Here is a 26944-nt window from a genome sequence, read left to right on the forward strand (position 1 = left end):
TATAAGTAGTAGAGCACTAGCCACAATCGCGCCAAGCAAGACAGACCCTGAGTTCAAGCCCAGTACTAGCAAGCAATCAATAATAAAGGAAGAAAAAATAAAGTGGAATGATTTTTAAACAATACTGCCAGACACCTGTCGCTCATGCCTGTAATCCTAGTTACACAGGAAGCCAAGATCTGAGGATTGTAGTTTGGAGCCCGCCTGGGCAAGAGACTCTTATCTCCAAGTGACCATCAAAAAGCCAGACATGGAGCTATCACTTAAGTGGTAGAGCACTAGCCACTAGCCATGTGCAGGAAAGGCTCAGGGACAGTTCTCAGGCCCTGAGTTCCAAGACCAAGGGCTAGCACACAACAGACACATATTCATTCTCTTGCGTGCTCTCTCTGTCCCTCTCTCCCTCTCTGCCTCTCTCCTCCTCTCCCTCCCTCTCTCTCCCTCTTTCTCCCTTTCTCTCCCCCCTCTCTGCCCCCTCTTTATCCCTCCCCCTCCCTCCTCCCCACCCCCTCTCTCCCTCTCCACCCCTCCCTCCCCTTCCCTCCCCCTCCCTCCCCCTCCCTCCCTCTCTCTCCCTCCCTCTCCCCCCTTCTCTTCCTTCTTCCCTCCGTTCCTCCCCCCACCTCCTATTACAGCCTCCAGAATAGATCATTGCAGTTTCTTTGCTATTTTTCTTCTGGGAATATGGTAATTTTTTTGTCTCCCTGGTGATTCAAAACCATCCTTTTATATTTTGGTTTTTTTTTTTTTATTTAGTGGTATAGGGAGATTTAAAGAGAAATATAGTAGTGGCTGAGGAGCAAACAAAATTTGTAGTTATTCCTGACAAAATAAGCACAATGGCCCCATGAGTTTTATTTAGAAAGCTATCTTGTTAGAGAAGAGTTGTTTCAGATACTTACAACATAACTTAGGAAGCTTTTGTAGCCTGGGGCTTTTGTACTTCCATGTTTCCAGTCTCCTCATGTATGTATTTGTCTTTATGTGTGTGTTTGCATATGTTTGCGCGCGCACAAGCTATTTTATGCATCTACTCTTTGTCCTTTTAAACTTACTGCTTACCTAGGAACCCTACAGCACTCGCCCGTGGGACCCGCCGGGCCTGCATCAATTGAGCGAGTTCCAGGTACCCATTGTATCTGCGGGTTTCCTTTTGCTTGTGGTGTTCAGGGTGGGATGTTGTGAGGAAAAGAGCTGCTTGGCAGTCATCCTCACATTCAGAACCCAAAAGGGCAGTGATTCTGGGTGGTTTCTTTTTTTGTTGTTTTTTGTTTTTTGGGGGTTTTTTTGTTTGTTTCTTGTTTTTTGGGGGGGGGATTTCTTTTTTATTTTTTTCTGTTGAGGCCACAAGCCTAAGATTGACCTCTTCACACAGGGCAGAGAACATGGATGATATGGGCATCTGTCCGAGGCTGTACTCCCTCCCTACTGGTGTCAGGAGGCTTGGATGGAATAGCAGTCTGTAAGGAGACAGCAGGTTTCTTCAGAGCCATGGCAGTGTTCACATATGCCAAGACTCTATCTCTCTTTTGTGACTCTAGTCCTTAAACTTAAGATTTATTAGGAAGTGGCAGGAGTATAAGCTTCTTTAGGTCACAGTGCTAGTTCTTGGCAGGTTGTCCCCCAGTTTTCTCTTTATATAATTCCATCCATACCTCTGACATGGCACAGATTCTGCCTACACCCCGCTTCTGTTCTTGAGCTGCAAGAGGATTCTGCTGTGGTGAGGTTTCACCCACTCTAAGGTGTCTGAATTACATTGTCAGTGGACTATAGAGTCATTTCTGTTTCCTTATGTGTCTTTCACAGCAGTAACTCCCTGTTTGTTTCCCTGTCAGTGCCGATGCAAGACCCCAGAGCAGCTATGCAGAGGGGAACCTTGCCTGCCAATGTTCCAACTCCTCGAGGTTTGTTAGGAGATGCGCCAAATGACCCACGTGGAGGCACTTTACTTTCTGTTACTGGCGAGGTAGAGCCTAGGTAAGCACTGACTTAGAAGTAAACAGTTTGAGAAGTTAGCATTTTCCCTTGCTACAGGAACAAAGCCTTTCTACATTAATTGTCCCTGTTAACTTGTGATAGTGATCATATTAATAATAGCAGTAACAGTAGTAGACATAAGTGACCATATGGGTGAGCATATCTCTGATCCACTCTAAGAACTTTACATAGTTCATTTTATTAAATCTGCTTAGGGTGTAGCATAGTGTTAAAGTACTTGCTTCATATTTCCAAAGGGCTTAAGATCAGTCTCCAGCCCCACAAAAATAGAATCCAAATAATTTTAGAAGATGGATATTAATCAGTCCCATTTTACAGACGAAGAAACTAAGGCATAAAGAAGTCAATTAGGTTTTCCCTAGCTCACACTGATGATAAATGATAGATTCTAGATTTGATCCAATATAGTATAAATCCAGAACCTGTGAGTTTAAGCACAATACTGCATCCTTATATATGTAATAATTGTTCATTTGGGGCTGGGAGTTTGGCCTAGTGGTAGAGTACTTGCCTAGCATGTCTGAAGCCCTGGGTTTCAGTCCTTGGTACCACATACTCAGAAAAAGCCAGAAGTGGTGCTGTAGCTCAAGTGGCAGAGCACTAGCCTTGAGCAGAAAGTGCACAAGGATAGGGCCCAGGCCTTGAGTTCAAGCCCCAGGACTGGCAAAGAAACACCTGTCCATTAATTCCTTCTTTGTTAGGAATTCAAGCAAATAAGTTCTACCACATATAGATTTATACTCTGCAGCTTTGCTCTGATCTTTTTGGTGTAATTATCTTAGCATTTATTGACTGATGTTTCTGTCCATTGTTTTGATACATGAATTACTGATGTTTGGATAGATGGTTTGTTGTTGTTATGTGTATTTTAAAATACAACGTTGTTCTCCATCTGCAGAGGTTACCTGGGACCACCTCATCAGGGTCCACCCATGCACCATGTTCCCGGCCATGAAGGCCGTGGACCCCCCCCACATGACATGAGAGGAGGTCCATTACCTGAACCTAGACCTCTCATGGCAGAGCCAAGGGGACCCATGCTAGATCAGAGGGGTCCACCCTTAGATGGAAGAGGTAAGGGAAAATCACATCATATGTGGTAGTCATTGGTTGATTAAGAACTTTGCTATCCTCAGCTCTAATCTCGAATAAAGACTAGAAGGACAGCCGGGTGCCAGTGAGTGGCTCACGACTGTAATCCTAGCTACTCAGGAGGCTGAGATCTGAAGATTATGGTTCATAGCCAGCCTGGGCACATAAGTCCATGAGACTTTTATCTCAAATTAGTCACCAGAAAGCTGGAAGTGGCACTGGCTCAAAGTGGCCAGCCTTGAATTAAAGAGCTCAGAAACAGTGAATGACCAGGCCTTGAGTTTAAGCCTCATGATGGAGAAAAAAAATAGTAGGGCATTAGAATTCATATCATCTTTAAGATTTATCTACAAAACTAGGAGACAAGTCTCATAGATATAAGGGCAAGTATGAGTATCTTCAATTATTAATTTGTACAATTACGTGAATAGCCATGTAGTTGATTTTTTTTTTACCACTTTATAGGTGGAAGAGATCCCCGAGGAATTGATGCACGAGGGTTGGAGGCCCGAGCTATGGAAGCAAGAGGACTGGATGCCAGAGGTTTGGAGGCCCGTGCCATGGAAGCTCGTGCCATGGAAGCTCGTGCCATGGAGGCCCGTGTCATGGAAGCCCGTGTCATGGAAGTCAGAGGCATGGATACCAGGGGCCCAGTTCCTGGCCCTAGAGGACCTATGCCTAGTGGAATGCAGGGTCCTAGTCCAATTAACATGGGGGCAGTTGTTCCCCAGGGTGCTAGACCGGTATGTATCCATGTGAAATCTTAATTTATTTCAGAATTGATCATTGAACTTAATTATCAGTGCCTTCTGACTTTTATGATTTCTAAGATTGTTAGAAAGGAAACACTAAGTTCTTTGTCCCTTTGGGGAGGGATTTTCTGGCAAACGGGATTATGATAGGAAAGAACAACTTTACCTTCAGTTTCAGTAGCTGTTTTAGTCAGAGAAGAGTTCTTGACAATTGAGAAGTCATTAGGGGTAAACAGTAGCATCACATAGACTCTCCAAAGTGTGTTCACTCACCAGATCTCAGGCTAGGCCTAACTGTCAGCATCTTATCAGTGGGCTCTTGCTATGGGTGATGTAAAAAATCTCCCCCAAGTGATTCTAGTGTGCAACTCTGACACTTAGAATTATAGCAAGGTTATTTACATAATCTTAGGTTAACAAAAACCTGTCAATTTATTATCATCATACAATATTAAGTGAAAAACAAAATGAAAATGCATTCATGATCGCCTAAACCATTGATTGGTTTCCTCCCCCCCTTTTTTAAAATCTGTCTTGGGGCTTGAACTCTGGGCACTGTCTCTGAGCTCTTCAGCTGAAGACTTATTGCCCTACCCCTTGAGCCACAGTGCTACTTCCGGCTTTCTAGAAGTTAATTGGAGATGAGTTTCAAAGTCTTTAGTGCCCTGGCTGGCTTTGAACCTAGATCCTCAGATTTCAGCCTCCTGAGTAGCTAAGATTACAGGTGTGAGCCACCTCACCTGGCATTCTTTCCCTTCTTTATTTGGCTCTTTCTATTTGTTTATGGGGCTCTGTGGTTCTCTTCTCCCTCTTCATCCTCATTCGGCTGTGGGAAAGTGGTACTTGTGTGTCTTCCGAATGTTTTTATCTACTGACACCTTCATTTCCCTATATCTCCTCTTCCTTTCTCCTTCCTCTGTATTTTTCTTCTATGTTTCATATGTTGATATGTCTTCTCATGGGGAGCATGGATGCACAGGACAGAGTGAGTTGGAAAGAAGACATTAGAGAGAAATCAGCCAGAATTCAAATGTCTTAACCAATTTCACATAACTAATAAAAAGGCAGAGTAAGGAATAGTGAATACTTTTTCTGCTCTGCCCCCAAGTTGCTATCCTCTTTAATTTGAAATAAAAATGTGAGTTTTTCCCCCAAACACATACACACACGTGTGTATCCTGTTTTTCAGGTTTTGCTTCAAAATTGTATTTGTGGGTCTTGAGTTTTATTGTACCCTCTGTGGTCATAATAGAAATATGGCAATATATTTGTTTAGCCACAATTTATTGAGCTTCTACTATATACCAAACATAGATCTAGGTACTGTGATATTGTATTGTGAACAGCGAAGTTCCTGCCCCATGGAGCTTGTACACCAGCTGGATAGACAGTACAAATAACTACATAGTATGCTTATATATTTTGATAACTCTGGAGGAAAACAATAATTGGAAGACCATCTTTTTTTGCCAGTCCTGGGCTTGAGCTCAGGTCCTGAGCACTGTCCTTGGACTTTCTCAAGGCTAGAACTCTTCCACTTGAGCCACAGCACCACTTCTGGCTTCTTTTTTCCTATGTATATGGTACAAAGGAATCGAACCCAGGTCTTCATGCATGCTAGTCAAGCACTCTACCACTAGGCCAAACTCCCGGCCCTGGAAGACCATTTTTAAGTAATATCTTGACTCTTTTTTTCTCTGCTAATACTTGAATTCATTACTCTCTAATACCAGGGATTGTTTGTTGGTGTTTTGCAATGCTGGGAAATAAAAGCAAAGGCTTTTTTACTTGCAAAGCAAGCATATTCCACGATCCCAATGTAGCCAGTTAACGTGGAGAAAATAAAAATTCTATCTTCACACTTCAACTCAAAACATTTAATTTATTCATTTACATATGTGTGTCTATTTGTTTATAAAAGTAATGAATTAAGAACCTCACTTCCATCCAAGGGCCAGGAGTGTACCCTAGTGGTAGAGTATTTGCCTAGCATGCATGAAAAATCCGGAAGTGGTACTGTGGCTCAAGTGGTAGAGCGCTAGCCTTGAAAGCTCAAGGCCAGTGCTCAGGCCCTGAGTTCAAGCCCCAGAATTTGCAAAAAAAAATGATTTGATGTAGTATTTATACACAATGGAATTCTATGCTGCCATCAGAAAGAATGGCATTGCCCCATTTGTAAGGAAATATAAAGCCTGGGGAAAAAAATCATATTAAGTGAAATAAGTCAGTCTCAAGGAAACATAGGCTCCATGGTTTCCCTTAGTTATAATAATTTGTAATAATTAGTACACATCTAGGATTCTTCTAGCAGAGGATCCCCAAAATTCAAAAGCCATGTTCATATGGCCATATAGGATGATGTTAAGCAAAATGAACTCTAAGATAGGGAAACAAGAGGTTTATCTTTGTGATTGTTGTTCATAATGTACTATGTGAAGTTATTTCTTTTTTTTTTCTTATGGTTTATCTCATGTTGTTACTCTATCTGACTTTGTTATCTGGTATGTTGCATATATGTTAATTTGTTTATTTGAAATAGGAAAGGGAATGGGAAAAACAAGATGATTGGGATAGTACCGGGGGAGGGAGAGCAGAAGAAAAACATGAGAAGGGTTATCAATGTTCAGGAAGTAACTATAGCCCCTCTATATGTTACCCTGACAATAAAATACAATTTTTTTTAAAAAAAGGAACCTCACTTCCAGGTTTGTTGTGATAACTTATTCCTATAAACCCAGCTATTCAGAAGGCAGAGATTATGGTTCAAGTAGGTTTTGGTCCAGGCTACCCAGGGCAAAAATATAACACCCTGTCCAAAAGCCAAAGTCAAAGAGGTTGAGATATGGCTCAAGTGATACAGTGTCTGCTTAGCAACTGCAAGACCTTAAGTTCAAACCCCACTACTTCTCTTTATTCCCCCCACAAAAAACTACTACTTCCCTCTCCTATAGATAATGGCTTCTGTTATATCTTTATGCAGTTTCAGCAAATATGAATGTATACTATTATTTTTCCATGAATGTAGTACCAAGGAATTAACCCAGTGCTTTGTGCATGCTAGGGAAGCACTCTACCACTATGCCACACTCTTAGCCCCCATTGTTATAATTTCATACATACAATCTAATTTTTTCGTCATGAATACCATTGCTTATTTCTTTTTCCACTTAATTTTGTTTTGTATGGTTTTATTTTTTTGTCAGTCCTGGGATTTGAATTCTGGGCCTGGGCACTGTCCCTGGGCTCTTCAGCTGAAGGCTAATGCTCTACTACTTTGAGCCACAGCACCACTTACGGTTTTCTGGTGGTTAATTAGAAATAAGAGTCTCGATGACCTTCATGCCTGGGCTGACTTTGAACCATGATCCTGAGATCTCAGCCTCCTGAGTAGCTAGGATTACAGGCATGAGCCACCAGCGTCTGGCTTTCTCCCTTAAATTTAAAATTATCTTTATGTCACTGAACAAGTACTTTGTTTTTTAACTTAATATGTTCTTGATTGTTTTAAGTTGGATTTTGAAAGTTTAACCCCTGTCCCTCCAGGTGGAAACTTGAGGGTAAAAGACTTATTTCCAGGATAATTACATAGTGTTTCGCCCAGAGAAGGACACATTGTGAGTGAGAGTACTGTCCTCTGAGGCAGAAAGCTTAAGGAGGACTTTCTTAGGCAAACCAAGATATATAGAGGCAAACAAGATGTATGGTCACTCTTGCTAGTACTCATCTCCCTAGAACAAGAACTTCTGGAAAACTCAAATGGCCATTATCAGATAGTTATTTCACATTATCGTACCTAACAAGTATTAACTTCAAAAAGCTACGCCCCCAGAATGCTTCTGTACTGGTTAAAAAAAAAACTGAAGTCATGATACTGGTGTAGCAACCTATACAAAACTACTAATGTTTCCTGTATCCAGTGTCCAGGAAAATAGAGAATGTGTGTAAGCTCAGATGAGAGAACTGTTCTACCAAGGTTTTTCAATCAACTATTAACTAAAAAGTGATCATTAAGTAGATTTGTTGTTGTGTATACAGTAATATTAGGCATAATTATGGCCTATGTGGTTTCTGTTCTCCTTCACTGTCATACTGTCACCTTGTTCTTCACAGTGATGCTATGATATGTACTCCTAACAGGTGTCTATCTGTATTTCTTTTATGCTTTCTACTTCTTATCTGCTGGAGAAGCAGGTACCAAGTTTGTTAATAATTTGTATTTAATATGAGTACTAAAGCTCTGGGTAAATGCCTGAGTGTGAAAACTGGTGTAGGACCCATCTAATTGTTATGCTAGTAGCACAAAGTCCTTTTCTTTGAGTTCTGGTAATCTTCAAATGAGTTGAACTCACTGAAGATCTTAAATACCAGTAAGTATAACTATACTTTGCTTTCTCACTTAGGTTGGTCATATTGGTTTGTATTGAGCAGAAAGCATCTGTTGCATGTTTTCTATGGAAAGCCATAAAAAGCAAATGTTGGGCTAATAGCAGTCTTTGCCCCAGGGGTGTCTCTGATTTGATCATCTCTGTCTTGTGGAATAGAATCCATTAGAACAAACTACCTGTGTCTAATTGTAGTTTTCCTGGTGGACCAGCATATATTATCTCTAGTTCTATTGGTTTTCATTCATTTCCACTGATTTCCAGAGTGCTTTCAGTTTTCTCACTGCTTATTTGGCTGAATTTTGCTTAATTTGACAGTATCCGATGTTGTTGTGTGATTTGATGATAATGCTGGAGCTGCTTTGACAAGTATGTTTGACTTGCTAGTTGATTTCTTGTCAAACCAAACCCTGCCTCCTTCTGCCATTGCTAACAGTAGAAGTTGATCTTTACGGACATTCATTTCCTTTTTTTATTTATCCACATATATCGGCTGCAATTTTTTATGTTTGTTAATACTGTGAGTTTTCTAAATGTCAGGAGTCCTGAAATGTTTCTTCTTTCTTGCTCACATAGGTTCCAGTCATGCAGGCAGCTGCTATGCAAGGAGCAGCCATGCAAGGAGCAGCCATGCAAGGAGCAGGTATGCAGGGTGGAAGCCAACCTGGAGGCTTTAGTCCTGGACAGAGCCAAGTTACACCACAGGATCACGAGAAGGTAAGCAACACAGTGTGACTGCCTTCATACACACAAATCTAGTTTTTTTTTTTTGATTCCTCATTTCACAGTTACCTGTATCGTGATGCTGGCTCTTCCAAGTCCCTTTGGAGGTGATATTCATTCTAACTCGGAACGCTTTTATGATCTTATTGCCTAAAAATTTGTGAACCTGGTCTTAAAGTTAAGAGACTATAAATGGAAGTTTCTTTAATAACATTTCACACTCATCTACCAGCAGCAATTTTTTTTGCCAGTACTGAGCCTTGAATTCAAGGCCTGAGCACTGTCCTTGGACTTTGTCAAGGCTAGAGGTCAGCCACTTGAGCAATAGTACTGCAGCTTGAGCCACAGCTTTTCCTATGTATGTGGTACCAAGGAATTGAACCCGGATCTTCATGCATGCTAGGCAAACACTTTACCACTAGACCAAACTTCTGGCTCAGCAGCAGATTTTTTGTGTGTGTGAAAATTCACAGCCCATGTCTTCCTCCCCTTTCAACTTTATCCCTAAAAACAAATAGGAGATTCTCCACAAGTATATCTTCCTAATATTTTATTGAGTCATTGTGGGGAGTTCATGGCTGATTTTTTTTGTCAGTCATGGAGCTTGTACTCTGGGCCTAGGCTCTATCCCTGAGTGCTTCAGTTCAAGGCTACTGCCCTATCCTAGGCCTGGAGGTTGTCCATGAGCTCTTCAGCTTAAGGCTGCTTTCCTAACCCTTGAGTCTCAGCCCCACTTCCCATTTTCTAGTGGTTAATTGGAGATAAGAGTCTCACAATCTTGGGCTGGGAGTTTGGCCTAGTGGTAGAGTGCTTGCCTAGCATGCATGAAGACCCAGGTTCAATTCCTCAGTACCACATATGTAGAAAAAAAGCTAGAAGTGGTGCTGTGGCTCAAGTGGTAGAGCTCTAGCCTTGATAAAGTCCAAGGACAGTGCTCAGACACTGAGCTGAAGCCCAGGACTGACAAAAAAATTTAAAAAAAAAGAGTCTCACAATCTTTAGTGCCATTGCCGGGCTGACTTTGAACCTTGATACTCACATCTCAGCCTCCTGAATAGCTAGAATTACAGGTTTGAGCCACCACACCTGGCCTGATTTGTTTTTAAGACTATTACAACTTGTTTGGAAAATGGAAACTTTCGAAACAAGATTAAAAATGGAACACTTCTTAGAGCTCAAAGGCACCACCTTAACCTGCAAGAAGGTGTCCTTTCACAAAGGTGTCTGTTTTGAATAATCTAATTTTAGGTATTTTACTTTATACTTGTTCTTTTTATATTACCTTTTCTCATTGATTTATTTTCTTTTTGGCCTTCTGTTTGTGTTTGTGGAATAGCCCTACTGTTGCCATTTTGCTTCATGTCTCACTACTACAGTAATATTTGGGACAGAAGCTGTCAGTGGGGTTTTTATTGTTGTTTTTGAGCTGCTGTCATTGAAGCTTACTGCCTTCTTTGCCTCTACACAGGCTGCTTTGATCATGCAGGTTCTTCAACTGACTGCAGACCAGATTGCCATGCTGCCTCCTGAACAAAGGCAGAGCATTCTAATCTTAAAAGAACAAATCCAGAAATCCACTGGAGCACCTTGAAAGGTGAGAAAACCTGAACAGGACTGCTAGTTCCTTGCATATTTTGGATATAAGATTTCAACCTTAGCCAACCAGTTTGTTCTCTCTTGGTGCCTTAGTCCTCTTTGGTGCGTTAGATTCTTTCTCTAGTTAGCTTCTCAAGATAAGGTAAGGCATTTGTTCAGTTGTTCAGCTGCATGACATCTTTCCTAATTACTAATGGTATATGATTAACTGAGCAAAATCAAATATAGGAATGTATAAAGTTAAAGTTAAGCGCTTTTTCTTCAGTCTCATTTGCCTAACAGAACCTCTCAATATAGTTTGATGTGTGTCTTCCAGAATTGGTTTATTATTATTATTGTTGTTGTTGTTGTTGTTGTTGTTACTAATTTTGTGGGTTGTGGGACTTGAACTCTGGGCCTGGGCACTGTCCCCACGTTCTTCAGCTCAAGGTTAGCATTCTACCACTTGAACCACAGTGCCACTTCCTGTTTTCTGGTGGTTAATTGTAGATAAGAGTCTCATGGACTTTTGTGGATTTGAACCGTGATCCTCAGATCTCAACCTCCTGAGTATCTAGGATTAGAGGCATGAGCCACCAGCACCCAGCATCAGAAGTATTATTTTATTCCAAAATGTCCATCAAAATGAGAAAAACACAAAACATTGATACACACACACACACACACACACACATATCTATATATATCTTGGTTTTTAGCTTTCATTTTCAAAATATTATTTTTTGCCAGTCCCGGGGTTTGAACTCAGGGCCTGCATGCTGTCTTTGACTTTTCTCATATCTAATGTTCTACTACTTGACCCACAGCACCTCTTCTGGCTTTTTCTGTATATATGATACGAAGGACTCAAACTCAGGGTTTCATGCGTGCTAGGCAACAGTCTACTACTAGGCCACAATCCCAGCCTAAAAATATTTTGATGTTAGACGCAGTAAGTTTAAGATAGTATGTGTCCAATGTCACCATCAGTTTGTTTTTCTTGCTTTTACCCAGTCTGTTTTTCCTAATGTTCTGTATTTCTAATGACTTTCTGCCAACTTTTTTTTGTACAGGTTTTCAAGTATGCCTGGCCTCACATGTGGAAATCCCATAACTTGGTTGACATGGTGATAAAAGGTTACTTCTACATCCTCACCTCTGAATGCCTCAAGTTGGTGCCAGGTGGAGGACTCCCATCACCACCTCTCAGAAGAAAACAAATTTTTTGTTGTCTTAGTTTGTATATTTTCTGTTATGTTAAATAAACTTTGAACGCAGTTTTAGTACACTTCAAATTAATATACATGACTATTTTGCTTTTACAATGCTAAAATGCCAAGGGTAGAATTTAATACGGTTTCTACCCTTACTGCAGCATAATGCTATATTGCCACAATGTTGTTTTTACTATAGGAGATTAATCATTTATTTTGATGATATTTGAGAATTTCTCATAGCAATGTTTTCTGGAACTTGGTTTTTGTTGAATTTACTTCCAGCCAGATAATAAGGCTTTGCCCTTTGAAAACTTTGTACATTTTCTGAGTCTTCTGGGAGAAGTAGCATATGCTCAGAGCTATAAAATGCTTCGAAGGCTAGCAAAGCAAAGAGCATACCACAGTAGTGTTTGGTTTAGAAAAATCCAATTATTGAAATGCATTATTTTGTCTGTAATAGGTCTGAACATTTCAAAGTTCAGACAGAGATTATGTTGGTACTGGTTTCAGTGTGGGTTAACAACACAACACTGTTGGCATTTACTTGTCTGTTATAAAGCTCTTCAATGTAGTTGAGTCTAGAAGTTTAAAAAGCCACTAGTTTTTCACATGTTCAAAGTGAATTAAAAACTAAAAAGAAATAAAATGAATGAAATGTATTTTATTCTATCTTCTAGGAAATCACTAACTTCTGTACTAAAATTTATTCTAAGAACTTGAAACATAAGACACTAAAACTTTTACATTCTTAGTTCTTTTAAAGGGGACCAAATGTAGAGCACAAGCAATCAGGTGGCTCATTAGGTCTGCCTGCTTTCTTGCAAATATATATGGACATTAAATAATGCCATCAACTAGCTCCAACCTATAGATCTCCTTGCCTTGTATTCTCTCTTAAAGTGGCAGTAAGGAAGAACATTGTTTCTCTCCATCAGGCCAACCTCAAAAGTTGCCTTAATAACTAGTAAAGTTCTATTTAAAACATCTTTTGAGCCTATTTATATTCACAGAATTCTGCTGTCTGGTTGAGAATCATGGTCAAGTGAATTAAAACCCTGACACAGACACATGGAATGTAATAGCATATTGCTTACATTGCAAATGAAAGAATGCAAAGATAATCAACCCCAGGAAAGACATTAAAATGGAAAGATTTTTCACCTGCAGTAAAGAAACGTAGCACAGAAATGGCCAGGACCGTTCATGCTACAACTTAGCAAGAACTCCAAACAGCTGAGGAGCTTTCTGAGTATCATGTTCATCCCCCCATTCAGCTTGGATGTTAATTATGCATAGGGTCTATTGTTTCATTGCCTTTTCTGCCTCTGTGAATGTGTTGGTTTTAGCAACTGTCATATTTCAAAGTGTCACAATATTTAGAGCTTGAAACCAAGAATGAAATATTTTCTGTCAGAAACTCTGGTTTCAAGGAACTCAGATCTCAAATCAAGGTTACTGAAAATGGAAATTTCTGGTGAGTAGTTAATTGCCTAATACAAACTATCGTTAAGGTTCCATTGTGCTTTCTCCCAAAGCCTTTTTAAATTTAGATAGCTGAATTCCCGATAAGTAATGGAAGCAGCTGTGAGCTGTGGCATCCTAGGTTACCCCTACAGAAAACAGTCATCAGTAAAACAGTTTTTACTGGTGTGATAATGTTTACTGTAAGTTCATGAACTGCCTTTATGTTATTCAAACTAGTGACTGAAAAAATCATAACTAATCCTTCAAGTCATTCAGGCTTCAAATAATTCAGATCAATCATTTGTTTGTTTTTGGTCACTTATGTGTAGAAAATAGGTGCTCTTGTGCTAATTCAATCAAAGCATTTTTATAAATCTATCATGAGTTGAATTGTCTTAGAACATGGTTAAAGTGTGCAATTTTCCCCCTCTTGAGAGCAGGGGATTCTCCCCTCCTAGTGATTCACTGTGACTACTGACATCTTACACAGCCAGTGTGGTTATTGATTGGGTAGATGGGAGAAAGACATTTGATGGGAAAATGACATTTTGCAAATGTCATTAGGCACATGGTTTTTTAGAGATGAAAGTCTGCAGCAGAATTATAAATTCTGTATTTTTAACCACAAATAGTTATGAAGTGCTGCTGTCAACTAAATTCAGTTATCCCATGGTGAAGAAAAAATTTTCCCATTTTTTTCTGACAGATTATGATGATAATACTGTTGATTTTGAATTATATTATAGTGAGTATGCTTATAAGACTAGATTTCTCAAATGGAATACCCCGAAACAAATGATTAATTCAATAGCAAATTAAAAATCTTTTGTTTTCTGAGGAGCAAAAGTAGGCAAAACATTCAGTGGTGTTCACACTGGATGAGACCATGTTTAGTAATTATCTAGTTGCTGTAATAGGGGAATGTGGTTCTTGGTAATTTTATGTTCATTGTTTATTATTTATGATTGTTTTTGTCATTGATTCAATAAATTTTTATTTATTCAAAAAGTCACCCTATTTACAAGTCTTCTTTGAGGGCAGAAGGGAGGGGACATTATGAACCAAAGCTAAGATACAAATGGTAACAGTTATATTTGACAAAGTCTGGGCTTCTGTCAACCACCATAGCTCTGCTATCAAGCTTCGTTGCACTCCTTGCTTTTCAGTAGCATTTGCAGTTATTTTCCCAATAAAGGAACCGTGGGCTTTTCAGTTATTATAGCTGAAGTCCTTTGGTTGAAGCTTCAGTTAACCAAGTTGGACACAATGTTGGGGGACAAAAACAGGTTTTCTAGGTTTGGGAGGCACATTATGGTAATGTGATTGCCCAAATGATCATGTAAGTTGAAGCTATACAGGAGAGGCAAAAATACCAACTATGCTTATTTCCACAATTCAGAAATTTTCTTTGTTGAAGTAGAACTGAACTTTCCTAGGATCCAAACTGGAGAACTGATGGCAGCATTTGCGCAGGGTCTTTGCCAAAGTCCGAGGACCACATAAGAAAACACCCACTGCAGACCTGTAAGAATGGGACAACAGTAAGGACCTTGAAACAGCTGTGAGTATTAGAATGAGGAAAGTTCTTCTACATCTCAGCTACTCTCAACAACACTAAACAAATATACTGAGTTAATGACTCCATCCTACATAGTAAATTGTTTTGTTGTTTGATTTTTTTTAACAGTACCAGGCAAAGCTTGAACTTAGGATCTTGAATTCAGTTGGTTTTCTTGCCCAGGGCTTGCACTCTATACTCAAAACATACCTTTACCCCAGTTTGTTGTTTGTTGTTCGCTGGCTATTTTGGAGATGGCTTTTCTGCCCAGACGGTCTTTAAACCGCAAACCTCCTCAGTAGCTAAGATTGTAGATATGAGCCACTAGCACACAGCCATGGTGGAGTTTTTGTTTCTTAAGCCTTTTCTGTTTGCAAGTCCTAAATATGCTCTTGGTTCAATTCCTCCATACCACATACTAAGAAAAAGCTGGATGTGGGTCTATGGCTTAAGTGGCAGGGCACTATCCTTGAGCAAAAAGTATGCAAGGACAGTGCCCAGGCCCTGAGTTTAAGCTCCAGGACTAGCAAAAGAAAAGGCCAAAAGTGGTGCTGTGACTCAAGTGGTAGAGCACTAGCCTCGAGAAAGCTCAAGGACAGTGCTCAGGCAAATTTATTTGTGTGTGTGTGTGTGTGTGTGTGTGTGTGTGTGTGTGTGTGTGTGTGTGTGTGTGTGTGTGTGTGTGATGGGGCTTGAATTCTGGGCCTGGGTGCTGTCCCTGAGCTCTTCAGCTCAAGCCTATGTCCTACCAAAGAGTCACAGCCCCACTTCCCATTTTCTAGTACTTAATTGTAGAGTCTCACAGTCTTTAGTGCCCAGGCTGGCTTTGAACCACAATTCTCAGATCTCAACCTCCTGAGTAGCTAGGATTACAGGCATGAGCCACTGTGCGCAGCTAGATTTCTTAATTTCTTCCAAGATTCTATTCTATAAAACAAATAGCACCTGCCTTTTATCATTTTCTTGAGAATGATATATAGAGCAGTTAGAGAAATGCCTGGCACACATGAAGTGCATGTGTTAAGTGCCATTAAAACTTTCCTCTGTGGACTTACCCACTTCAAAATCTGCTGCATTAAAGAGGTGATATTCCACAGCTCACTTTTCAAATTATAGTCTGGGTCTTCCCCTTCCCACTTTTTTCTAAATATAATTATAGTATAATTTACCTACCATAACTCTCAAAGTTTATAGTTAGTGCCTTTTTTAAGTAACCAAGTTGTACAATCATCATCACTAATATTCATTCCACATGCCACAAGGAAAGTCTAACTACACTAACACTCGTCTCATTTCCTCTCAGCCAAGACACTCTACTGTAGATGAACATTAAGCTCATTTTCTATATATATAGATTTGCCTATTCTGAGCATTTCCTAGAAATAGATCATACAATAACTGCTTTTTTTCTAATGTCTTTATCAACATAATGCCTTCTATGATTCATCCCTGTTACAGTATGCATCTGTACTTCATTCCCTTTTTTTCCAGTCCTGGGACTTGAACTCAGGGTCTGGGAACTGTCCTTGAGCTTTATCAAGGAGCAGTGCTCTACCACTTGAGCCAGGGCACCACTTTTGGATTTTTCTGTGTATGTGGTACCGAGGAATCAAACCCAGGGCTTCGTGCATGCTAGGCCACACTCCAGGCCCACTCCTCTCCTTTTTATAACTGAATAATATTCTATTATGTATATACACTACATCTGTTAAAGGACATTTGGAGTTTTTTCTACCTTTGTCTATTACAAATTACCTGCTACATACATTCATGTACACGTTTTTCTGTGCAGATACATTTTCACTTGAATATATACTAGGGGGTAGAGTTTCTGGGTAATGAAAACTCTATACTTCGCCCTTTGAGAAACTGCTAAAGAATTTTCACCAAGTTCTATACTGTTTCACACATGCAATATAGCAGGATTCGAACGTTCCATTTCCATATCAACATATCATGTTTTATTATGGCCATGGTAGTTGTCTCCCCTCCTTCACGTATTTATAATATTCCTATCAACTGGACCTTGTCCTCACTATGCATGTGCTCAGATTATTCTTAAGCTCAATAAGCTTTTCCTGAGCCTGCCACTCCTCCAATGAGTAACAGTTCTGGAATTACTCTTCACTGCCAACTTGCTCAAGGAGTCTACAATGTGTGACTTCACTTCTTACTGGAATGGCTGCTTTTATAGCACCAGGCCTTTCTGTAGGTTGTAACATGTGCCAAAACTCTCTAGAAACACCCATCTCAGTTGATAACTGAAATAAATAATCTACCCCAAACCCTTGTTACTTAATGTAGAGGTCACTGATTATACACAACACACACACACACACACACACACACACACATTTGAATTGTCCTCATACTCTATTTTGTTTTGTAGTGTTGATCAGGACTAAGTCTCTTCTTCACCTTCCTGTTTGAGTGGAAGTTAGAGGGTGTAGCTAACATCATCAGTTACAAGATCACTACTCTTAATTAAAATTGCAAGTTTTAAACAAGAATGTAAGGATAGTAGGGACAAATTCTGCTGAGATCTTTTCCCAAATGTGTTCCACATACCATCATCATGCCTTCCTTAAACTCTTAACAGTGAAAGAGTATACTTACTTGGGGTGGGCAGTCGCTATTGTAGAAAATTCATTGTCCCACATTGGTCTCCCAAAGAAGGTTTTCTGCCTCAGACCTGTCAGAATGTCAGTGGCTTGGTCAAAATTCAATGCTGCATGACCAGCCTGAAGACAGAGAAGCATGAAATTAGAAAAACCAGGTCGTGGGGCTGGGAGTTTGGTCTAGTGGTAAAGTGCTTGCCTAGCATGCATGAAGACCAGGGCTCAATTCCTCCATACCACATACTAAGAAAAAGCTGCATGTGGCTCTGTGGCTCAAGTGGCAGGGCATTATCCTTGAGCAAAAAGTATGCAAGGACAGTGTCCAGGCCCTGGGTTTAAGCCCCAGGACTGGCAAGAAAGAAAGAAAGAAAGAAAGAAAGAAAGAAAGAAAGAAAGAAAGAAAGAAAGAAAGAAAGAAAGAAAGAAAGAAAGAAAGAAAGAAAGAAAGAAAGAAAGAAAGAGAAAGAAAAAGAAAGAAAGAAAGAAAAAGAAAGAAAGAAAAAGAAAGAAAGGGCCAAAAGTGGTGCAGTAGCTCAAATGGTAGAGCACTAGCCTCAAAAAAGCTGAAGGACAGTGCTCAGGCCCTGAGCTCAAGGTCAGAACTGGCAATTTAAAAAAAAGAAAGAAAGAAAGAAAAAGAAAAACCAGGTCCAGATAGCAGCTTCTTCCTTTAGCCACTTCTAACTTTTCTCTAAGATAATGACAGCTAAGAAATTCTAAGAAATATGCCTTTCTAATCATCATGTCTTATCTTTTGTATGACAATCCTCTTACATTTAACACAGGAATTAGTGCTTGCTTTCTACTTACAATGTTATTATCCCATCCAGTGAGAAAGAGACGGTAGTTTAGGAAATCCATTTTGCCTAATCCCTCCATCTCCTGTTCCAGGGAAGTTAATAGATCTTTGAACCAGGCAAAGGCACCTGTTTCCCTGCAGATCCAGTAGAAATAGATCTAGAATGAGCAAAATAGACCATACATATTAAATGTCCTTTACAATGTACAGTATCACACATGTTTCTTTCTCTCTCTCTCTCTTTTTCTCTCTCTCTCTCTTTCCCTCTCTCTCTCAAACACACACACACACACACACACACACACACACAAGTATTCTCTCTAGACTGTAAAAGGTTAGCTAAAATTTGAAATAGGTAAATCTTAGGTAAGCAGAAATATCTTTGATTTAGAAGATTAGAATGACAAACAAATGAGAGAAAACTCATGAGTGTCAGTCTTGTCTCTCCTACAGCCTCTGCATTGAAAAAAAACTATTGACTGGATACCCTACGACTTACAAGGCACTAGCTTCCCATCAGGCTACGTATGATAGTCTGTTTACACTTCAAATAGGTTTCTTGTTCAATGTAATAGAAATGCTCAGAGCAGTCACTTTTATCTTTGTCTAGCACCAGTGCAGAATTGCAGTGTTGATCTTGGGATTTCTCCAAAGGCCATCCAGGTAGTTATCAGAACTCAAGAGCATTTCAAAGGGCTTGCTGATGATCATAGGTGTTATGGTGATGAATACAATGTCACCGAAGCCCACAGTAGTTCTGGAGGTGACCTTCTCTGTAACCTCATTTATGCTGGCAACCTTCTTTCCTTCATGAGCTTGGTAATAACATGGCAATTATCTTTGCACCATGAATCAATCAAGGTGAGTGCCAACTCCAGCATGAACACCACGGCTAATGTGCCTAGTGTGTCTTGGGAGCTCAGAGTGGGGTGCAGGCCATGGGGCTGGGGATGGATGAGGGGCAGGTAGGTGCACCTTGGAGCACGTCTGTGTCTACATGGCAGTGCTGGCATAGTGAGGGCTTTGTGCAGCAGCATCTCATAGTCTTCCAGGATGGTCCACTTCACCCCAGGACTGGGTATCCATCACATCCTCCTGATTCCGGAAGTCCCTAGAATATGTCTAGGATATCCTTATCAGAGCATCACAATAGCTCAATTGCTAGGTGCATATGACTATAGAAAATGATGCTTATCAAAGTGAACTCCAAGAAATGGGAAACAAGTGGTCTTTTTTTTTTGGTTATGCTTTGTTTGCAGTTATTTCTTTTCTCTTTTTATTCCCCTTTGGTTGATTTCCTGTTGTCAGTTTTTGGTTTCTGTATCCTTTATCTTATGTATATGTTTATCTGATTTGGGGAGGGAAAGAGTAATCACAGAAACCATGTCGGACAAAGAGTAAATAATGCAACAATGACACTCAGTAGACACTATGTTGGAAATGTAGAAGGCAAGTCAGGAGGGGCGAATGAGTGAAAATGCAGGCATTAAATTTCGTGAGACTCTTATCTCCAATTTACCATCAGAAAACCGGAAGTGGCATTGTGGCTCAAGGGGTAGGGTGGTAACTTTGAACTGAAGAGCTTATGGGCATCACTCAGGCCCAGAATTCAAGTTACACGAAACACACACACACACACACACACACACACACACACACACACACACACACAAAGAAATGTACTCATGACCTTACTCATGTAACTGTAACTCCTCTGTATATCACCTTTACAATAAAATGTAAAATAAATAAAATAAAAAAGTGAAAAAATAAATGTATTCATTATTTTATTTATGTAACTATAACACCTTTGTACATCACTTTTAGAATAATAATAATAATACAAATAAATAATATTAAAAAACAAACAAGTCCCAGCCATGCCCTAGGGCCCTGGTTTGGCTGGGAAAAGGAAACACCTGGTACAGTCAGGGCCGATAGCCCCAGTAGGGGGCGGGCTTGCATCCCTCAGAAGCTGCTGCCTAGATTGATTGCCTGACTCCCCTTAGAAACATCACTTGTCATTCCAGAGTGTGTATTCTCTGTAAAGTCATGGGCCCAATCTGGCCCAGGCCAGATGTAAAGTGATATGTAGCAAATACCTTTTGTGTTTTGAGGTTGTGGTCGTCACGCTGGAATTTGTACCAGATGGATTTCAGGATGGAAGCAAAGGGAGTGACCCCAATTCCTGCCCCAATCAGCACAGACACTTCATACTGGAAAACATCCTCACTGACTGTGCCAAAAGGTCCATCCACCTCAATCCTAGCAGAAGAGGGGAGACAATGGACAAAAGAAGTCATACCTCTGTCCTCTCCATCTCCCTCTCCCTGTTTGAAATCAGGGGTTTGAACTCAGACCCTGAGAACTGTCCCTGGGCTTCTTTTGCTTAAGGCTAGCACTCTACCACTTGAGCCCCAGCACCATTTCTGGCTTTTTCTGTTTAAGTAGAATTGAGGAATCGAATCCAGGACTTCATGCATTCTAGGCAAGCACTCTACAACTAAGCCACATTCCCAGCCTTCACTACTCTCTCCCAGAAATTCCTATCCCTCAACTACTGCCCTCATTTCTTTCAATCTTATTCGATTCCATCATACTTGATTCTAGTCTCTGCTGGTCCCAGGGACTTACCTAGGCATTGGTGAATGCTGTTGCTCAAATGCCCGTATGAGATTTTCTGTCCAGTCCCCTGCTGCTCGGATATGAATGGAAAAGAAATCTTCCTCTGGAGCAGAGGTCAGAGTAAAGGGATGCCACTCCAGGAAAGAGATTGAAGGGCAATTGACAAAGATATATTGTCCCACTTCCATACTAAAGCCACGCTTTAGCATTTGCAATTCCAAAACTTTGGATGGGTGCATGACCACCTGTGAATGAAACACAGTGACCATAGGAGGCAAAGTCAGAAGATGTACAAGGAAAAACACAGTGAGTGAAAGTGGAGAACTGGTGAAAGTGTTAAATTGCAAGGCCAAGTCCCTTCTCAAGGGGGCAGCAACTACTTAGCTCCAAAGAATACAATGTACAGCCTAGATTCAGTATTAGAAGTTTTTCTGTTTTTACAAGAAAACCAAAAAAGAAAAAAGAAAAGAAAAAGCCTTGCTGTTTTGTTTTATTTGCTTTGTTTGGTTGGGTGGTATTGAGGATTATACTCAGAGCTTCAGATATTCACTCATTTGAGACATGCAGCAAATCCTTTCGTAGGCAGTTTGTTTTTCCAACAGGGGCTCAAGTTTCCTCAGACTGGCCTTGGACTATGGTCTTCCTATCTCCACTTCCCTTACACTGGTTTATACTCATTCACTTATGCCTTGTCATGCCAGAAGAAATGTATTTGAACATTTTTTTAACCAATCCTAGGGCTTGAATTCAGGGCCTGGAAACTGTCCTTGAGTTTTCTCAAGGCTAGTGCTTTGCCATTTGAGCCACAACACCACATCTGGCTTTTACTGTATATGTGGTACTGAGGAATCCAACCCAAGGCTTTGTACATTCTGTGCAGGCACTATACCACGAGGCCATACTCCTGGGACATAAATGTCTTAAATTTTTTTTTGCCAGTGTTGGGGCTTGAACTCAGGGCCTGAGCACTATCCTTGGGCTTTCTCAAGACTAGAGCTCTACCACTTGAGCCTCAGCACCATTTCTGGATTTTTTTTTCTACGTATGTGGTACCCAGGAATCAAACCTGGTCTTCATGCATGCTAGGCAAGCACTCTACCGCTAGGCCACATTCTGGGCCTTCTTTATTTTTAATGATAAAACCTCAATTCCTATTTAAAATATTGGCAAACAATTTGTTGTTATTATTGTTGTTGGTTTGTTTTCGGTTTGTTAGTTTTGTTTATTTTGTCTAGGGAACCCACCTCAAGGCCTTGCACATAGTATGCAAGCACACTATCACTGAGCTACAACCCCAAACCCCAGATGAACTTTTTACATTGTGTAGATAAATTAAAATATGTCAAACAGGCTATATCTGCATCAGGTAACCTGTTACATCCTCCAGTATAAACCTGTCCTGGTAGTTTCTGCCAAACTTCTCTCTCCCTTAGTTGTGTCCAGTACTGGAAAAACAAAGCTATATAGTCTTAACCTTGAGTTCCTCCTATTCCCTTCAGGAAGGCATTATGACAAATAAGTTCTACTCCTAGATAGACTGGATTTCTTACAAAAGGGTACTTCTTTACCTTGGTAATCACGACCTTCTGCCTGGACCGACAAAACCGCAGGAATCGTTCCAAGACATATAGAAAAAATGGTGCAATGATCCACTTCCAAGACTACAACAAAGGAAATAATGAGGACTTATATACAGAGTACTTCATTCCTTCACTCATTCAGTAAATATTAAGTAGTCTGATGCGCGTCATTATCAAGCTATTAATACATAGGTGCAAATTAAAGTGAATATCCTAATCTGTTTACTCATAACACAGATCATTTTCTGAAGCAAGAGTAAAAACAAACAAAACATATATGTATATACATATATACACTTACGTATACACGTTCATGCATACATATTCTTAAAATATATGTGTGTGTAATTTAATTTTGAAAAGTTAAGACTGTATTCTAGGGCAATTTACTGAAAAACCAACAGAGAATGTAAATGTCAGAGCAGAACAAGTAGCTCAGACTTGTAATCTTAGCTACTTGAGAGGCTGAGAACCATATAAGAGCAGTTTGAAACCAGCTCAGGCCACAACGCTCACAAAACCTACTTTTAGCCCATCGCTGGGAGCAGTGGCTCTCACCTGTCATCTTAAGCCGTGTAAAAGGCTGAGATTGAGGGGATAAAGATTCTAGATAGAAAATTCCAGGAACTGGATGATGATGGCTCATGCTGGTAATCTTAACGGCTCAGGAGGCTGAGATATGAGGACACAGTTCAAAGCCAGCCGGAGCACAAAAGTCCCTGAGTCTCTTACCTCCAATTAACCATCAGAAAACCAGAAGTTGGGAGGCTGGGAATTTGGCCTAGTGATAGAGTGCTTGCCTAGCATGCACAAATACCCAGGTTTGATTCCTTGATAACAATACATAGAAAAAGCTGGAAGTGCTGCTGTGGCTCAAGTAGTAAAGCATGTTAACTTTGAGAAAGCCCAAGGACAAGACAGTGCTCAGGCCCTGAATTCAAGCTCCAGGACTAGGAAAAAAAAAAGAAAAAAGAAAATCGGAAGTGGCACTGTGGCTCAAGTGGTAGAGTCCTAGCCATGCGCTGAATTGCTCAGGGCCAGCCCCATGGCCCATGACTGACAAAAAAAGTCCAGGAGGGTCCATCTCCACGAAGGAAAGCTAGATATGGTGATATGAAAGCCTGAAGTAGGCAGAATACTTGAATGAGTCCCTAGAAGAGTGAGACTCGTATGATAGTCATTAAAACACAGGCTCAAGCTGTGCACTGATGGTTCATGCCTGTAAACCTAGCTTCTCAGGAGGCTGTGATCATGGTTCAAATACAGTAGAGGCAGGAAAACATCAGAAAAGCAGAATTAACCAACAGAAAACCAGAAGTGGAGTTGTGGCTCAAAGTAGTAGAGCACTAGCCTTGAGCAAAAAAAAGACCTCAGGCATGGGCAGGGAGTTTGGCCCAGTGGTAGAGTGCTTGCCTAGCAAGATCTGGATCTGATTTCTTGGTACCACACACATAGGAAAAGCCAGAAGTAGTGTTATGGCTCAAGTGATAGAGTTCTGTCCTTGAGAAATCCCAAGAATAGTGCTCAGGCCCTGCCAAGCCAAGACTGGGAAAAAAAAAGAAGAGCTCAGAGATAGTGCACAAGCCCAGAGATCAAGCCCTACCATCAACAAAAAAATACCCCACAGACTCAGCAGTATCACATCTTGAGACTCTGCTTTCAAACCCCAGTAACAGCACAAAAAAAGCAAGAACAAGGCAGGGAGTGTGGCTTAGTGGTAGTGTACTTTCCCAGTCTGCACAAAGCCCTGGGTTCGATTCCTCAGTACTACATACCAAGAAAAAGAAAAAATGAGAAGTGGTGCTGTGGCTCAAGTGATTGAATGCTAACCCAAGAACAGTGCCCAGACCCTGAGTTCAAGCCCCAGGACTGGAAAAAAAAACTAAGAAAAAAGGTAAAAGGACATAGCTGGTAACAATATATAAAATTTAATGGCTATCTCTTCTCAGATGCTCGAAACATTTAGCAGTTAGTCACGTTTTTCTCTTGTTTACAATTGTTACAAAGCAGGCTTTCTATCCCCTAAGATTTACATGAGTGACAAGTTACTGATATGTACACAAGAACTACTAACAATATATTTCCTCATAATAATAAATGATTAGCCTTCTGTGGAATGGGGTGTCTTATGCTGCTTGAGGCACATCACTTCCTTGAGTGTCTCTGAGGAAGGATAGAGCCATAATAGAATTTTATGCTATTTCTTATCCACAGTTGGATTCAGAATGCTTGAATAAAGCATAGTTTTAAATGGACAATAACAATATGAAAAATAATAGCTTCAGAAGCCATATAACGAATGATTGTTGTCCTTAATGTACTATGTTATCTCTCATCTCCTTTGCTGTTCCTTGGGTATCTCATATTGTTACAGTATCTCACTTTGTTATCTGATACATTGAATTTATTTGTATTTGGTTATTTGAAATTTGATAGGGAAGGGGGAAAAACCAAGACGGGTGAGGGGGTCGGGGGGAGGGTAATGGGTACCAAGACATGTGAAAGGGTATCAATGTATGTGAATTAATGTACCTTCTATCTGGCAAATATCATGTAACCCTTTTATTAATTACAATAAAAAAGAAATAGGTTATTTACAAGAACATAGTAGGGTTGGGAATATGGCTCAACGCAACCCTGGGTTTGATCTCCAGCATCTCAAAAATTAACTAGCAAATCGAAAAACAGAATAAAACAAAGTATTATTTTAATCTTCTTTCCTACCTACCTACTTTCCTTCCTTTCTTCTTTCCATCTTTCTTGTACCCTGATGTAAATCTTGAACTCATCAAAATACTAAAATAGCATGTCTCCTGGATTTCTGGGGGCAACAATGGAAGGAAATTCTGCTTTTTACTGTATGTTCTCCTCTGTCTCTTTCTCCTTCTCCTTATTCTTCTTGCCAGTGCCATGGCTTGAATTCAGCAACTCACACTCTCAATTGTTTTTTTTTTCTGCTTACAATTGGTGCTCTACCATTTGAGCCACACCTCTGATTTTCTGGCCTTTTGTTGGTTAGCTGGAGAGAAGAGTCTCTTGGCTTTGTCTGCTCACATTGGCTTCAAACCTCAAACCTTAGTTCTCAGTCTTCTGAGTAGCTTGGTACAGGCATAAAGCACCCATGCTCAGATTGACACATATCTAAGATTACTTGTGAGGTAAAGATTGGAAAGATCTCAATTCAAGTCCAGCCCCAACAAAAAGCAAGATCCTATTTCAATCAAACACTTCAGGTATTCTGGGTCTCACAGCTATGCACAAGGCCATATGTAAGAGAATTGTGGTCCCAAGTTGCCTTTAAGGAGAGACACAACACTACCTGACGTATCACCAAAGCAAAACTTCGTAGGTGGCATAGTTCAAATTGTAAAGCTCTGTCTAGCATGTAAAAGGTTCTAAGCTCAAACCCCCTCAGATACAAAAAATATATATCACTTAGTGATATCATTAATGATGACATAGCTGTTTTAGTTTGGGTATTTATCGTTTGTGATGTTTACACAATGATGAAATCATCTAATGATGCATTTCTCGAACATATTCCCATCGCAAGTGACTTATGACTGTATGTTATAAAATTATCAAGTATAAAAAAGGATAGAGTAGCAAGGCGCCAGTGGCTCATGCCTTAATCCTAGCTTCACAGAAGGCTGAGACCTGGAGGATTAAAGTTCAAAAACATCCAAGATAGAAAATCTGTTGAGACTATTTCCAAAACGCCAGATTTCAGACATGGTTCCAATGATAGAGTACCAGCTGTGAGCAAGTAAAGCAAGCAAGTGCTCAAGACATTGAGTCATAGTACTGGCAAAAAAGTAGAAAGAAAGTATACAGTGAAGAAGTCTTCCTTTTCATTGCTACCACTCAGCAAACTATGAGACAATCTAAGTTTTTGTTTTGGGACTCTTCCTGGTAACTATCCATTTAAGTGGTCCTTTGTCTGCAAATGATAGGAAATCAAACATATTAGTGCCTTTTTACCTTAATATCTTGGTAACTGGTCCCTACTAGTACCCAGGCTCTGCTTTTTTTTCTATTTGATTCCTAACTATCCACTGTTCTATAATTCAAGAATTGCTAAATACTTATTTCCAATATTGTGTTCTGCCAAACAATCACGTAATAAGCAAATACATGTAGCTAAATGTATACATGAGTATATTTATGCAATAAACTCCTGGAAGTCGGAAACTGAAAGTCTCATCTTTACTAGTTTCTGTTAGGTTTTGTTGTTGTTGTTGTTGTTGTTGTTGTTTTTAATCTCTTGTAGTTTTATTTTACATGTCTTTGATATTATGAATACTAATATCACTTCATATATTTAAGATCTCTATTTCTGTGATCATTGTACTCATAGCTAAAACATCCTTTATATCAGGGAGTTGGGCTTTGTGTTATTTAATACTAGGGGTTATTATTATTTTTTTTTTGCCAGTCCTGGGCTTGAGCTCAGGGCCTGAGCACTGTCCTTGGACTTTCTCAAGGCTAGAGCTCTACCGCTTGAGCCTCAGCACCACTTCTGGCTTTTTTCTATGTATGTGGTACCGAGGAATCGAAA

General features: G+C 40.1%; 2 protein-coding genes across 4 annotated transcripts in view; one reads left to right on the plus strand and one right to left on the minus strand.

Annotated features, from left to right (window-relative positions):
- The window catches only part of Cstf2 (cleavage stimulation factor subunit 2), a 33441-nt gene extending 19233 nt beyond the window's left edge, over positions 1-14208 (plus strand). Inside the window, exons 9-16 of one of the 3 annotated variants that reach the window (XM_090326693.1) lie at positions 1067-1126; positions 1376-1462; positions 1839-1980; positions 2900-3075; positions 3559-3836; positions 8804-8944; positions 10419-10544; positions 11599-14208. In XM_090326693.1, coding sequence (XP_090182819.1) covers positions 1067-1126; positions 1376-1462; positions 1839-1980; positions 2900-3075; positions 3559-3836; positions 8804-8944; positions 10419-10541 — 1007 coding nt within the window. In that variant the 3' untranslated portion in view covers positions 10542-10544; positions 11599-14208. The remainder of the gene's footprint in view (positions 1-1066; positions 1127-1375; positions 1463-1838; positions 1981-2899; positions 3076-3558; positions 3837-8803; positions 8945-10418; positions 10545-11598) is intronic. The other 2 variants (XM_090326694.1, XM_090326695.1) reach the window with 2 other exon arrangements.
- Positions 14209-14601: 393 nt separating this feature from the next.
- The window catches only part of Nox1 (NADPH oxidase 1), a 20094-nt gene continuing 7751 nt past the window's right edge, over positions 14602-26944 (minus strand). The window contains 7 exon segments of the mRNA XM_090327146.1: positions 14602-14728; positions 17381-17505; positions 18193-18339; positions 20284-20446; positions 20816-21051; positions 22375-22467; positions 25636-25681. Of these exon segments, the coding sequence (XP_090183272.1) occupies positions 14602-14728; positions 17381-17505; positions 18193-18339; positions 20284-20446; positions 20816-21051; positions 22375-22467; positions 25636-25681 (937 nt within the window).

The sequence above is a fragment of the Megascapheus bottae genome, chromosome X (genome assembly GCF_031878675.1).
Source record: "Megascapheus bottae isolate mThoBot1 chromosome X, mThoBot2.hap1, whole genome shotgun sequence".
NCBI lineage: Eukaryota > Metazoa > Chordata > Mammalia > Rodentia > Geomyidae > Megascapheus > Megascapheus bottae.